Raw genomic sequence first — 14,159 nt, forward strand, 5'->3', positions numbered from 1 at the left:
AGGCAGGTTTCAGGCAAACTGAGAAGTGCTCAGCTGTCCCCAGGAAAATAAGCAAGGCAAAACCTGCCCACCCCATGAAGCATCTTTCATAACATTTGGAAGAAAGATGGACAGTTTGGAGACTCTACACAATAGGTCTTATCTGGTAAAGTCTGAAGACGTTGATGAAAGATAAAAAATAAAGAAACATTCCTGTTTTAAAGTATTCTTTTAAAAAGTTGCCATAGTGCCTCTGAATCTGCTGAGCTAAGGAGTGATCTCAGCCAAGTGCTGGGAGGAAAAACAGCCCTGTTCAGTTCCATCTGGGGCAAAGCTTTTTTCTATTAGTGCCATGTGTTAATAAACTTTTTCACAGCTTTTGAACATAAAGAATCTTTTGGTTTAGTTCTCTGCAAATGTTGGAGACAACGTGGAAACCAAAACCAAAAACGTATGGCTTTACAGCTCCTCAAAACATCAGCAGAGGTTAACCTCAAATCTTTAACTAGCTTATGTAAACATCGGAGATGAAGGCAAGCTGACCTCTGGCAGTGTTCACACAACCAGCCTTCCTGATGTTTCATCAAAGCACAGGCCATAAACACTAAGGTAAATACTAACACACAAACCCAGGAGTATGAGAGGTACCAGACCAAAGGCCCAGTGTGATGAGCTGGACAGGTTTCCCATGGGCTTTGGGGTGCACGCTGTAAGACAAATTACATCAGAACCCAGTTTTGTTTTCTTCTTAAAGGTGCCCACTCAGAGCTACATGATTTTAAGGATGGTTATAAAAAAATGAAAAGAGAAACAGGTTTGAACCTTATCTCTTTTAAAGAGAGAAAATAAAAACAAGTAAACCCTGGAGATCCTTTTATATCCTGTACCTGGCCTTGTCTAGTAACAGAAGTTTCAAAGATTCAAGAAAATGCTGTTCAAAAAAAAGAAAACCACAAAATGATCCAACAGCTTAGGAAATGTCTTCCCAGTTCCCAGATGTCAGAGTCTGGTTCCATACTTTAAAGTTTCTGATTCCCATATACTCCAGCTGTGGACATTTTAATTATACAGACGAGTGCATTTTCTGCTAAACCCAGGAGCATAACGACACCTTTCAGCCATGGCCTCAACACACTCCGTGTTTGTTGGGTAAAGCACATGAATGTGTTATAATATTCCACATTCCAAAACAGCCATTTCAGACTTTTCCTGTTTTTTTCTTCTTAAGCATTTTTTTTTTTCCTGTAGGATCACAGAAAGTTCTTTGAAAATAGTATCACATGGTGCTGCAGCTTTTCCTCCCCAGAATATGGTTGCTGATAAAATACTGTGAGCATCCCCACTTCAAGCACGTAGCAGTGTCAAGAGCACTTTTGCAAGGGAGAATGGCATTATCTTTTAAAAAAAAAAAAAAATTAAAGATGTACTTTAACTTTACTTCTCTGCTCATTAGTGGTTGGCTGAACTAGCAGAAGATGGGTTCCAGTTGCTCTTTTTGGTCATTTTGTCATGTCACTCGCCATTTTAGCCATCACTTGTGAAAACCAGGATAATTACCTGTTTCACGGGACAACTGTCCAACACTTGTGAAAAATAAAACATGCATCTTCCAAGGGAAGAAACAGCCTTGTACATCCTGCCTGCCACTGCTGGACAAGGCATTAATCCATTCTCCATGATGCTGAGTTTCTGGGACCATCAGATGATCTGCACAGAGATGAAGAGGACAAACGGGTTTGTAAGGAGGCAGCGGTGCAAGATCACTGCCCTCTGCTGAATGGAAGAGGCTTGGGAGATGCATGGGGTTTTGCCACAAACTAAGAGTGGTGCTATAGTAGGATGCTGTCAATAATCCTAAAAATACTGACACAAATTATGATGAAGCTTGCTTTTTCTTCTGCAAGTTAACTAAAGGAGATGCACTGTTTTCATATTTGTGCATAAACAGTGGAAATATTTGACAACATCAAGGATGCCTCTACCAAGCAAAAGGTACTTTACCCAAATCAAGAGACACTGCGCCAGTTCTTCATTTCAGAGACATAGACTAGGTTGGCCCCACCTTGTACGGTTGCCTTAGAGTTAATTTATAGACCCAAACTTACACTACATTGGCCGGTATTCAGATCTATCCACATTTGAGTTTCACCTCTCTGTAGATTGGATCAGCAGAACTTAATTTTTCACAAATCATGCTGACCTTTAATGCTTTGTTATATTACACAGGGGAAAAGAACACATCGGCAATTCTGAAATGGATCGTATTAAACATCCTTTCCCCTCTCCCCACTCCTCACCAGTAAAGGGTTTTCTCCATTCCTTTCACAGCTGTCTTGAGTTAGGCTACATGAATAAGCTTATTGGATAACTACCTAATTGCACATTAGCACAGAAACAAAACACTTAAACTGTCACTTTAGATTTTCAAGACAACTAACTTATTTTTAACATAGTCCTCAGCAAGCCAAGAGTACACAAAGGTTCAAACCAACGTAGTCAAGAACATAGGAAAGAGATGTTGCATGCTTTAATTCCACCACTTCCATTTTGCTTCTGAAAAATCTGTTAAAACAACTTATGTCTGTTTAGTTTGATCAGTGCTCACATGAAAATTTCCTGCCCTTAATTACTGTTGATGGCAGACTGATAACACCCCATGGGAACCCTGTATAAGGTTAAACCTTTAAAGAAAAAGAATTTTAAATGTCTCTACAGCAGCTCACTAATTTCTACAAGCACGCTTGCTGGGGGCACTCAGGTTTACACCAAAAAAGCAGCCCCTGCCCAAGGGCTTTTCACCCACACATGGCTGAAGCACCTCTTGACTGGTTTAACTGAACGGGGTCATGGATTTCCTGGACCGGAAAAATCTTGGGGAAACACATAGGTGAATCAACTTGGGGCAATCCCCCCTACCCGTAGCTCCACATAAAGGCCAAATACAGCAAGACAGGAGGTAGGTTTCACCTTCCAGCTGTTTCGATTTTTAATTGCATGTCTGTGTTTGGCTGTCACTTGCCATCCCATGCAGGGAGAAGCTTCATCACTCAAGACGACTTCGAATCATCGAATCACTTTGAGGACTGCAGAACTGTCCTGATGACATTACAAACTCGTGCCAAGGACAATTCCGCCAGTCAGTACTCTGAGTACTGCTGACCTCCTCTGTGCCAATGTTTCTAGTCTGCATGAAGGTCTACAGATGCAGATTTTCTTCCATTAAAAGGTATAATTAATACCAAGTAAAAGACCTACAAGCACTGCATCTAAACTCACATACTTCTCTCAGCAAAGCACTCCCAAGGTAACGTGGCCTAAGGCACAGAGGCTCCGTTCCCTTGTAAACCGATCTTAGAGCAAATTCTGGGCTCCTAAAGAGATGAGCTGGTGCAATGATCTGTTACATGCACAGTGCTCAGGAAGAGACCATCTTTAAACAGGAAACCTAAAACGAGAAAAAGTGCTTTGTTAACTCTTTAGGCCCTGAGGCTTTGGCAGTAAAACATATGGTCAGAATTACCAGCCAAAGCACAGCAGAATAGCTCACTGTGACTACAATGCCCTAGGAATATGGTACCTTGGTTTACAACATTAATTTTTTATAATATGAAGAACCAAAAACTCGTTAGCAGAAAGCAGTGCTTTCTTGCAGTGCTCAATTCTTTCAGAGATTTCTTATGAAAGAGAGGCCTGTCATGATAAATGTAGATGCTTTTCAAATGGAAAGGTGAATTCTTTCCAAAAGGTACTCTTGTATTCTAGGCAAAATATGGTTTCCAAAAGCTTTAGGGCCAAAATTTAAGCAAGTAAGAGGTTTCATTCTCCTTAAATAATGCAAATGGGAAACTTAAGCATTGATTTTTAAAACAAATTCCATATATTACTGTCAAAAATAAAAGTTCAATGTTTCTGAATTTAAAGATCACAACTGCAGACCTTTAAAACAATCCAAAGTTACACAACAGAAATATTACACCTTTTGTTAAAAAGTGTAAATTCTTGGAAAGTCCTCAAAAAAAATCTACTTCATTAGAGGCTCAAGTCCAGTCTCACTGTGGGCCAATCCTTTTGTTCTGCTGCTTTGCAGTAAGGGTCTGCTTTTATTCATTCCCAGAGGTTGTGTTCTGCTGGCTTCTGACACAGCCCCTTGTATCTCTCCCTCAATGGGGGATTCAGATCCCAGTCCCTGCCCTCAGGCAAAACATATGTTCCGCTCCAACCTGAATCCAACAAGGGTGCTTGCAAGGGAATAATTGTTTTATGTTTATTAATCACCTGCATGCAAATAGGCGCCAATAAAAACTCCAGGCAGATTCTCTGCCAGACTCACATGATCTAATAGCACCACACCCCAGGCTGGGTGTCGGAAATAACGACTGCTGCCAGTAAGGAGGCATTACTGCTTTGATATGCAGTGACAAAAATATCACATCAGCTCAGCCACTCTGCAGTGACTTTGAAAAGAGAGACAAGAAACCTGCAAAAACATTCAACATCAGTGGTAAAATAAATTAGAGATGCCGCACATTAAGCTAAACAAATACATTAATGCAACGTGAAGGGGTGAGATTTCAACTGCAGAACTAGAACACTCAGACTCCACTCACGTTAAATGTGACCGGCCAAGAGGAAATCATCAGGCTGGAGACTACTTTTCTTAGTGTAAAAAAATTTTGAAAAGGTTTTTAAAAGACAAAGTAAATTTCAGCAAAATGTTTCAGAGGGTTATACACCATCGGCCTTAAATAAAAGCCATTGTGGTCCTGGCTACAACAAAACCAGTTGATAATTAAACTCATTCTGGAAAGAATTAAACTACAAAGCCTGATGGGACTTCAGTTAAGTTAATTAGATTTGTGTAGGGGCAGTCTTAAGAGGCAGGATGAGTTAAGGCACTAGAGCTTCAAATTTTACTGTGACATTAAGCAAGTCTCAGTCTCTAATCCAGTTTCACATGTTCAGTATGATGGGAATACTTTGTCTTTATGACCGACAACTTTTTGGGGAAAAGACTAACATTCTCAAGCACACTGAGGCAAGACAAAACCAGCTTTGACAAATACAGTTAGGTCTGTCACTTACCTTTCCCAACTGAGACCGCAGGTGTCATGCCATGCCACACAGTCTGCACGCAGTCTTGTATACATCCGCCCTTCTATTTCCAAGACTCTTTTTCCAAGCTTATTCAAACATAAAATAAGCGCCCGAACAGAGCACTTTAAATGGTTAACTCATTCAATGCAACTTCCAGTAGGGAAGCAGCCGCAATGAAAATTATTCTCAGAAGAATCTCTTCTGGGCAGACTTCAAGTATCAGCCACATGATAATTATTTGAGGCTGTTCTGTGAATGGGGTTTTTATACGGAACCATCATCTAGAGCCTAGACAGATCAGGGATTATTCTCACGGAAACAAAGCTCTAGCTAGTGAACAGTGATTCAAAGACTTAGGAAAAATGATGCAGTTTTATTTCTCATTGAACGTCTTTCATGTTCTTCTAAATGTACAGACACAGCAATGAAGAAAAACCACACAATTGATACATCACTTTGTATTTAAAATAGTTAATGTAGTTATGAGCCTACTGTGCCAGCAGGAGAATATTCTTTCCCAGTAACAGAATCACGTTCTATGACACTAGCATTTCAAATCCATTCTACTTGAAAACCTGCTTTTTCACGTGGATTAGATTGAAACAAAGTATAGCAAAAGCAAACTAAGTCTTTGAAAACTCGATTATTATTGTTTTATAAAGCAGACAAAGGTAATATCTCTGGAAAAATAAAGTAGATGCTGTATGTTTAGCATGAAACACTTGCCCAGAGTTTGTTGAGCTTATGACGACAAGAGTGGATGACAGCACATTGTCATCTAGAAAATACAGTACCAGTTTTCCCACACATAAGAAAACTTGCAGGGAGGTGGAAGTAAAAACCTCAGAAGAGGAAAGAAAGATAAGTAACCTGAATGTGCACCCACTAACAGCAAATCAAGTTTCCCCTTCACTGTGGAACAATTTACACCCTCAGGAAGTATCAGTGAAATAAGAAGATAAAGCTGGCTATACAAATGTCAATCTTTATTCGATCTCCCAGTGCAGTACATTACTTGTATGCTTCAAATGAACAGAAAAAAACCAAAAGTGAACAAAAAAGAAGACTGCTGAAGAAAGATCTCAGGGGTTAGGACACTGCTTTTGGAAGGGGTATGTTTTCCACTTCATGGATGCCATCTTTGTCAATGAACCGGGCATTGAAAGAAGCCAGATTTAGGATGAAGCGTTTCTGAAGCTGTTCAACAAAAGACAAAAACACAAAAGAGATGAGATTCATTCAAAGCTTAGATAAAAGAGGAGAGCACAAAGCTTCCATCCTGGTTCTAGAGACCTAGAATATAAGGAACCAGAGTGTTTTTTTTTCACTGCTCAGGAATCAATTAGTATGAGCTTCTTCTCTGCTGTAAGCCTTGCCATGTCAGACAAGCCCAGCCTAGAGACGCAAAACACACAAGCCTGTTAACAAGGAAGACATTTATCAGGAAAGACTAGAGTGGGCTGCAACCTGGGGCACAAAGTGTATCAAAAAAAAAAACTTCAAACAGAACCTATTTAGAGTACTTCTTCCTGAGGGTTCCCCAGATGTTTCTTCCCCATTACGTTCAATTCAATCTCTTAAAGACAAGGATAAAGATTATTTTCCTACAATAAAAGCGCTGGAATCTGAAAGGTTATGTTTACGCTGAAATTGATCATGAACTTTAAGGTCAAATCTTTACCTCAGCTAGATATCACTTCAGAAGCTGGCAGAGAAGTGCCCACAGAAGTATGTACCAGTGAAGTGTGACAAGTAGCAGAAGGATGCTTGCATTATGTTCAGAAGAAACACAAAATGAAAAAGTCAAAGACTATAAATATTATGCTAAGCATGGAAGAAGCAGGAGTAAAGAAAAGCAATTAAGCTTCAAGTTTACATTCTGGAGGACATGAACCATGCTAAGACAACCCAAGTGCCCACAAATCTTTTTCCTCAGTAGCTATTCCACATCTGGTCAATGTGCATTTATTACCCCTTCTGGCAAAAACAGCAAAAAAAATGCCGCAAGAGGAACAGCAAAATATCGGCAAATGAATGCAAACAAACATTCTTTCCTCAAGATCACAAGGCTTAACTGTGGCAACTCACCTCCTCTAGACATTTTTTGAGGAGCTCCACAGCTTCCTCACGTGTGATACCTGAAAGAGAAAACATCCACAGATTGATTTAATTAGAGGCCATCTCTCTCAACAGAAACTTTATTAAATTTAAACAACTTTTCAGCTGAGCACCGAAAGCTCTCCTTCCCAGCTCACAGAAAACACTTTCCAGATGTACTGAGGACGCCCTGCACTGAAGCACTCACGCTGCAACAAGCCATTGAGAATCGATTTGTTACACTGAATGGGAAGCATGACGGAATTTTGCCTCCCATGGCCAGGGACTGGGCTTTGGAGAAGTCCAGCCGTCTCCTTCTCCTCGAGTTTATTACAGTTTTAAATCAGCTCCATCTGGCCACAGCCGGCTGCAAGTCAGTGACAGTAGGCGGAGACTGGTTTTAGTGCTACGTTCCCTGCTGGGTATTAGTTTTAATAATGGGAAAGGCACGTGTGTGATGCCCCTGCTATTCTCACACGCTAGGATAAACCCAGCACTCTATAGGGACGGGGAGCCACAACAACCTATTGTATCTCGCTATTTTTCTCTTTTCACAAGGAACGGTGAAAATGGAGCAGCGCCATCTTTCAAGGGACAGGACTAGAAAACAACTAAGCTCTGTGGATCTCTCAGGACTTGTTTCTAGAGTTTGTTCCAGACCCGCACCTACTGTTCAGGCTGAAGCCCCATTAGAATAGAGTTGTCAGTGTATAGCTACATTTCTTGCAGGAGATAGATGAAAGGATTACTAAGCAAACATCTCTGCTATGAGATTAAACTCAGTTTTGCAGACAGGAGGGAAGCTGTTTTGTAGCTAAAGCTAAAAGTGTCAGATGAACAATATTCCAAACTTCGTACAGTTTCTCATCTGTAAAGCAGGGACAGGGCCACGTTTATTCCTTGGCAGTGTAACCACTGGGTTATGATTCTAAAATTAAAACTTTAGGCAGGTACAGACACGTATAAGAATTATGTTCAACAGCTACCAATGCACAAAACGGTAAACCAAACCAATGTTCAACCACCACCAGTTCAGAGTACCGCAGTCTGGCTAGGAATATCTTTTCACTCGTATGTTTTTAATGGATCACACACAAAGCCAACCCAAGATATGGAGCAACAGGATCTGGCACTGCCCTCTGAAGATTGATACTCCAGGAAAATGCACATGTCATAGCCAGCAGACAAGCAAGTAGAAGACAAAGTTATCAAAACGTTATTTATTAAAAACAGACTACTAGCAGCTAATAGTACAGGGAAGTCTAGTCATGTTTTAGAAGAAACTGAAACTTCCTTCACTTACATTCTGTTATGCTTCAAACAGGAAAACACTTTAAGGAGTTGACTAGTTTCACCTTACGATTTCAGCAAAAAGCAATCTTTTAAAGCTACATTTATTCTAACAAAAAGTTCAGTTCAGATCTGTAGCACCACAGCATTTGTGCTGGACCATCTAACTCAGCAAACGTCAATCTCCCAGTTTAAGCCTTTAATTTATTAATCAGTAACAGGAGAATTTTCTTCTCCACAGACTCCACTTACCTGGCTTGTAATAGCGGTCAAGGATGCTGAGCGTAAGGAATGCACCGTATCCATGTGCTGCAAAAGGAGCTTTAGCCAGAGCCGCGAGGTAATCCATGTAATACAGGGCAGGACCTTCGTGGTCATCGTAGCCAGCCAGGAGCAGGTTGACATGGTAAGGGGTCTACAAACAGAAACGGTGATTTCATTAAAGCAGCCACACCCACATCTTCGAATCTGAACTCCCCATGCCACCTACAGAATAGTTGGCTTCACAATTCTTTGCCATAAAATGCTACGAGCTACTACATCAATACCCTCTGCAGGTGATTACACATCTCAATCTGAAAACAATTCTGTGTTTTGGCAATATGGAGTGCAGAAGCAAATAAAAACATAAAACTTCAATTCTCCTGAAAACAAGCGTGTTTTTTTTTTTTTTTTTTAAAGCTTTCATGGCACATTCAAACTTAAAACTCTAGTTTTGTTTTCCCACCAGATTCTTTCATCTCAACATAAAACTTGTGGATTTTTTACTGTCAACATGTGAGCACAATGTGAACATTCTGCAGTTTATAAGAACTTCTTTGTGAATTTATCATGTTCTTTTCTCAGTCACACTACGGTTAACGACAGACCATTTTAGCACATATGAAAGCTTATATATAGTGCTAAGTTAGTCATATACAGCATTACGCTGTCTTCTTAATTGGCAGTTAGATTTTTATTGCATGTTCCAAATTTAACCTTTAATACTAGGCTGGCTTGACCAAGTGAATGAAGATTTAAGTAACTGATTTGTTTCTTTTCAAAACTGACTACTACGATACAGCAACACCATGCTGCCAGGATGTAACCACACCTTTTTATTGCGCTGTACTTGCAAATTTAGCAATTCATTCGCTGCTTCCTTTGTGTTTCAGGTGTAGTGTGTTCCAGCATAATGAATAAGCAGATGTCCCTAACCATCTTCTTCCACAATGTGTACTTCATAAGATCATGAAACATTTATAACACTGTATTAGTTCTAAATGTAGGCTCAGAAGAATGGCATTTTATATATTTTTTTTAAAACTGCTTTTATACACTTCCAGTATTTTCATATTTATATAATGTTTCTTATTAATCATATTAACAGTATATCTCTTAAAATGCTGGAAAATCTAGATTTAAAAAGCAACAAAAAAAAAAAAAAAAAAAAAGATGATGCAACTAATATATCAGAACAAGCAAACACAATTTCACCCTAAAGCCAAAACACTATCACAGGAAAAAGTTCATTTTGATAGTAAGCACAGTGAATTCGCACTCAAAAAAACACTACAGGACACTGTATTTTGACTTTCACCAGACAGCAAGAAAGAATAAAGCAGGCTACAGTTGTGTATCAAACATCACTGTCAATTGTGTGATTTAATCTTCAAAGTACTCAAGAATATTTGGAACCAAGTTACCACACAGCTGTATCATTTAAATAGTCTGTATTTCATCATTTATTTATTCTGAAACATCACACAAGTTAGTATTTAAGAGCCATGACACAAGATCACTCAATTATGTGCCTTGGAATTACCAACATTGGCATATGCGAGATACTCAACCATAAATAAATGGTGCTATACACAACAAATCTGTAAGCTGTTTTGCAGTTGTAAGTTCTGCCACTAATGGCCCAGGGGACAACTTCTTAAAACTCAAACCTAAAGCGGCCCCCCTGCTTCCCTATTATTCAAGAAAGGTAGGATTTAAACATTATAAAATATACATAATCTCTTTACTGCTTCTGTGATTCCAAATGAAATACGCAGACAGCACCTCTTAGTACTGTCTTAGTGAGACACAAACCTCTCTGCTGGGACTGGCATTCCTCGTACATCCTTCTGTCCGTTCCAAAGGCAGCCTTGGCTTTTGTAACCAAATCCACACCAACAATTCTAAACTCTTTAGAAAACTGGTGTGATTAAAGGGCTGACAAATGAGTGGATAACTAACATTGCAGGACAGACTATTATTTTTTTCCAAACCTAATCTCTTCCTTTTAGAGGCAATATTTCTCATCCCAAGTAGCTTTGCACTTTATGCTGTTTGATTTAAAATAACTACAGCAATTAAGAGATGTGTGAAATTCTTCAGATTTTACAGCTGAAGAGAACAGTTGTGATAAATACACTAAATCAACACGATCAGCAGCGCGATGCTGGGCGGTGACAAGCAGCGGCGTGACATCTGGCGGAAGCCAAAGTCACAGCAAGGGGGAGAAAGGGGGACGTGAGGAAGCATCCTGCCAAGCGTGGACAAGGAAAGAGGAACTGACAGTCTTCCTTTGGACTCGGGCCAGACCCTGTCACCTATAATTAAACATAGGATCACAAGAAGAAACTGAACTTCATTGGGTTTGGAGGGGCAGGGGGTTACTTTCCCTATTCCACACCACCACACAACGTCAGCAGTATGTTAAATATACAAACCCTGGCACTCGCTTCAGCGGGTGAATCAAGAGAGGTGCTGGAGGAGTGGAAGAGGAACTACAGCACCACTCACCTATGTGAAAACTTGGCTTCAAAGTAGTTTCTAGGTTTGCCTCAAGCGCAACATCCAAACAGAAATCAATGAAGACTCTTTTCAGATTCTACACTGGAGCACAAACCCCATGTTTTAAAAAGAGAAATACCATGAAAACCCAGATGTTGACTATTCAGTAAAAGAAGAGCACAGTAATGCAGTGCCTGAGGTTACAAGCCCAGTGTCATTACACTTGACACTTTCCACCAAAAGAACAATTTCAAGGCACTGCCTACAAGACAGCCATTCCCAAGACACCAGGAACTTGGACTCTATGAGCCACAAGGCTGATAAATGAAATCAAACCAGACAACACAGAGAAGAACCCAGATGGCAATTAACAATGCAGAGCCAGCTCTACTTTAGACTCAGCCATGACAACAGTACAATGCCTGAAAAACCGCTGTTCCGCTGCTAGCCACTCCCCTTCACACACCCGCTGGCCTCCGCAACACAAACAGCTTCACACGGTGAGCAGCAACACAGCAACAAACTCCCTTTTTCTCCACCAAGCTTTTTACTTCTGAACTATTTTCCTGCTCCTAACAGGAGCCGGTGGCATGTTTTACCTTTTCATTTGTTATCATCCACATCATTAGATTAGTACCCCCAGAAATCCTATATGCAATCTGAACAGATACAGAGCGCTACAGTTTATCCTTCTGGTATCCCACAAATTATGACGAAAATGTAACAAAATTCACGGGAAAAATATTCCAATGGCAAGGTTTGTATCATGAAATTCTAAATCCGACAAACAAATCCTTAAGTTCTACGTTTAAAGAAAAAGAGTTCTCCCCACAGTGTAGAGATCACTGTAGTGTGACAGTAGTGTCAGAGTGCTCCACTTGCTCCAGGGCATTGCCATCTGCAACAGCACAACATTTCGTCTCCGGTAAACAAACACATCTGCCTTTGCCAGTGTCCTCCCCACTGTGCTGCCCATCTGGAGAGATGAGCTGGAAGACAGGCGTGGGCTCAGGAAGGAGGGGAGATACGGGGAAGATCAGCCCTCAAGGGACATGGCACAGAGGAAGACAACAGTGCCACACCAACACCACATCCTGCTGGCCAAATTTACCAAAAAGCCATATAACTTATCCCATGCCCTAACCCTGACAGAGTTGTTCAATTTCAGTCTCAACATCTTATTTCTTCTTGTCTTCTCTCATATAGCATGTTGAGAATAACGCTCATGAAATGCTTCCTAACCTTGGATCTTTAACAGTCCGTTTGCCCCTTTCATACTTTGAATAAAATACCATGAGAAAAAAATCAGTAATTGCAGTTTAGAACCTTGAAAATACAGCTCCAACTTGGATTTGATATTTACCAAAAGCATCGTGTTGCTGTTTACAAAAGGGACTTGTTTTGCTAAGTACATCAAACAGCTTTGCTCTACTAAATCATTTTCCAAGAAGATTAAATGGATTCAGTATATTTGCATGAAAACTGACAACCTTATCTCAATGTTAAAGAGGCTTAATTCACTTAGCCGTCTGCAGTGTTTGTGACAAAATGTTTATTTGGCCTAAGGCTGGAATTTTAAGACTGTAGTTGTAGCAGTTATTGATAAGTGATGTGATAAGTTTTTTAAATAAGCAAATCAAGTTGTATTTTAATAAAACATCCTTTTAGCAAAGTGAATTCATCACTAAAGACAGAAGCCGCCACCTTTTTCATCATGGAAATATTCCCCTGTAAACCTTTGCCAAAATCCTTCAGCTACTACTCACTCGACTCCGAAGATAGTCTGCTAGGTTTCGCCGTGTAAAGTTTGCAGCTGCGGTGGGAGACAATTCATAACCTGGAGAAGAAATGTGTGTATTTGATAACAGTGCAAATCCATATTCATGCTTCACTTCCTGAGTTGCCTTTCCTATTTTGAAATAACAAGATATTCTTTAATGACATAGTGTCATTTGTCTAATTCCAGTTGATTCTGAAAGCTGCAAGCATTAAAAGTGTCCTCAAAATCCAGGCAGCTCCTAACTGTATAGACCATTTAAATACACAGCTTCAAAAAATGACAATATTATTCACATGTGGCCTGAATTTTTCAGTCAAGTGTATCAGGAAAACTGACAACAGTTGTCATACAATGGACATATTAAGAGAAATATTTTACTAACAAACCTATTGTTGTGTCATTTATATTACAAATGGGTTAGCTGGGCTTTGGAACAACCTCTTGGTTTAATAACAATCCAATCTCCAATTCTTCATCCTGCCTTCACTACCACCTTTGCTTGACACTTACAAATGCAGAAATCCTTCAAGCTAGAGAAGCTTTGAGGACTTTCCATCAACATTCAGCTGTAGACGATACCTATCGTTAACTCTGCTTCCAAACCCCCAGTAACTCTTCTCCTTCACTCACCATTTCTCATTTTGTAGAGCTGAACGTTTTTCTGGATGTATTCTGCAAACTGTACCGTGTCTCCAGCCTCCCCAACACACAGGAGTAAGATCTTTTCACTCATCTTAAACATTTTGTCATGGTCTAGGCAGAGAAAAATAACATTAAGAGCCACAGTCAGGCAGAAAAAAATAATTTTAGAGAATTTCAAAGGCTTGATACTCCCCTAGACATTTTACCACATAAAGAAACCAAAAACACATCACAGTTTGGCTCCCATGCCTTGTGCTATGAATTTCACTGATGCTTTTACTTACAATATTTATTTTTTTTCCCCTGAATCATATTTTACTAGTGAATTAGACACAACCAAGCATTTAATCTCACCCACCGATAGCCCCGGGCAGTTTGTAACACACCCATACCCCGGTACAGAGCAAGGACCGGGTCAACCTGAGCCGGTAAGTTAACACGACAACTCAACACAGTGCAGTGACACTGGCTCAGGCTTGGAAACTCTGACCAACCGGCCCCTTGAGGCCTAGGC

The 14,159-nt window shown here is 40.1% G+C and overlaps 1 protein-coding gene across 1 annotated transcript; it reads right to left on the reverse strand.

Moving 5' to 3' along the window:
- Positions 1-6,037: 6,037 nt before the first annotated feature.
- PSMB2 (proteasome (prosome, macropain) subunit, beta type, 2) lies at positions 6,038-13,838 on the reverse strand (the record flags this gene model as incomplete). The annotated part of the gene is made up of 5 exons (XM_010073459.1): positions 6,038-6,270; positions 7,162-7,211; positions 8,713-8,875; positions 12,990-13,060; positions 13,634-13,838. Coding segments are annotated over 5 exons (597 nt in total), but the record flags the coding sequence as incomplete, so codon positions are not given.
- Positions 13,839-14,159: the final 321 nt, after the last annotated feature.

The sequence above is a fragment of the Pterocles gutturalis genome, unplaced genomic scaffold (assembly GCF_000699245.1).
Source record: "Pterocles gutturalis isolate BGI_N339 unplaced genomic scaffold, ASM69924v1 scaffold18987, whole genome shotgun sequence".
NCBI lineage: Eukaryota > Metazoa > Chordata > Aves > Pterocliformes > Pteroclidae > Pterocles > Pterocles gutturalis.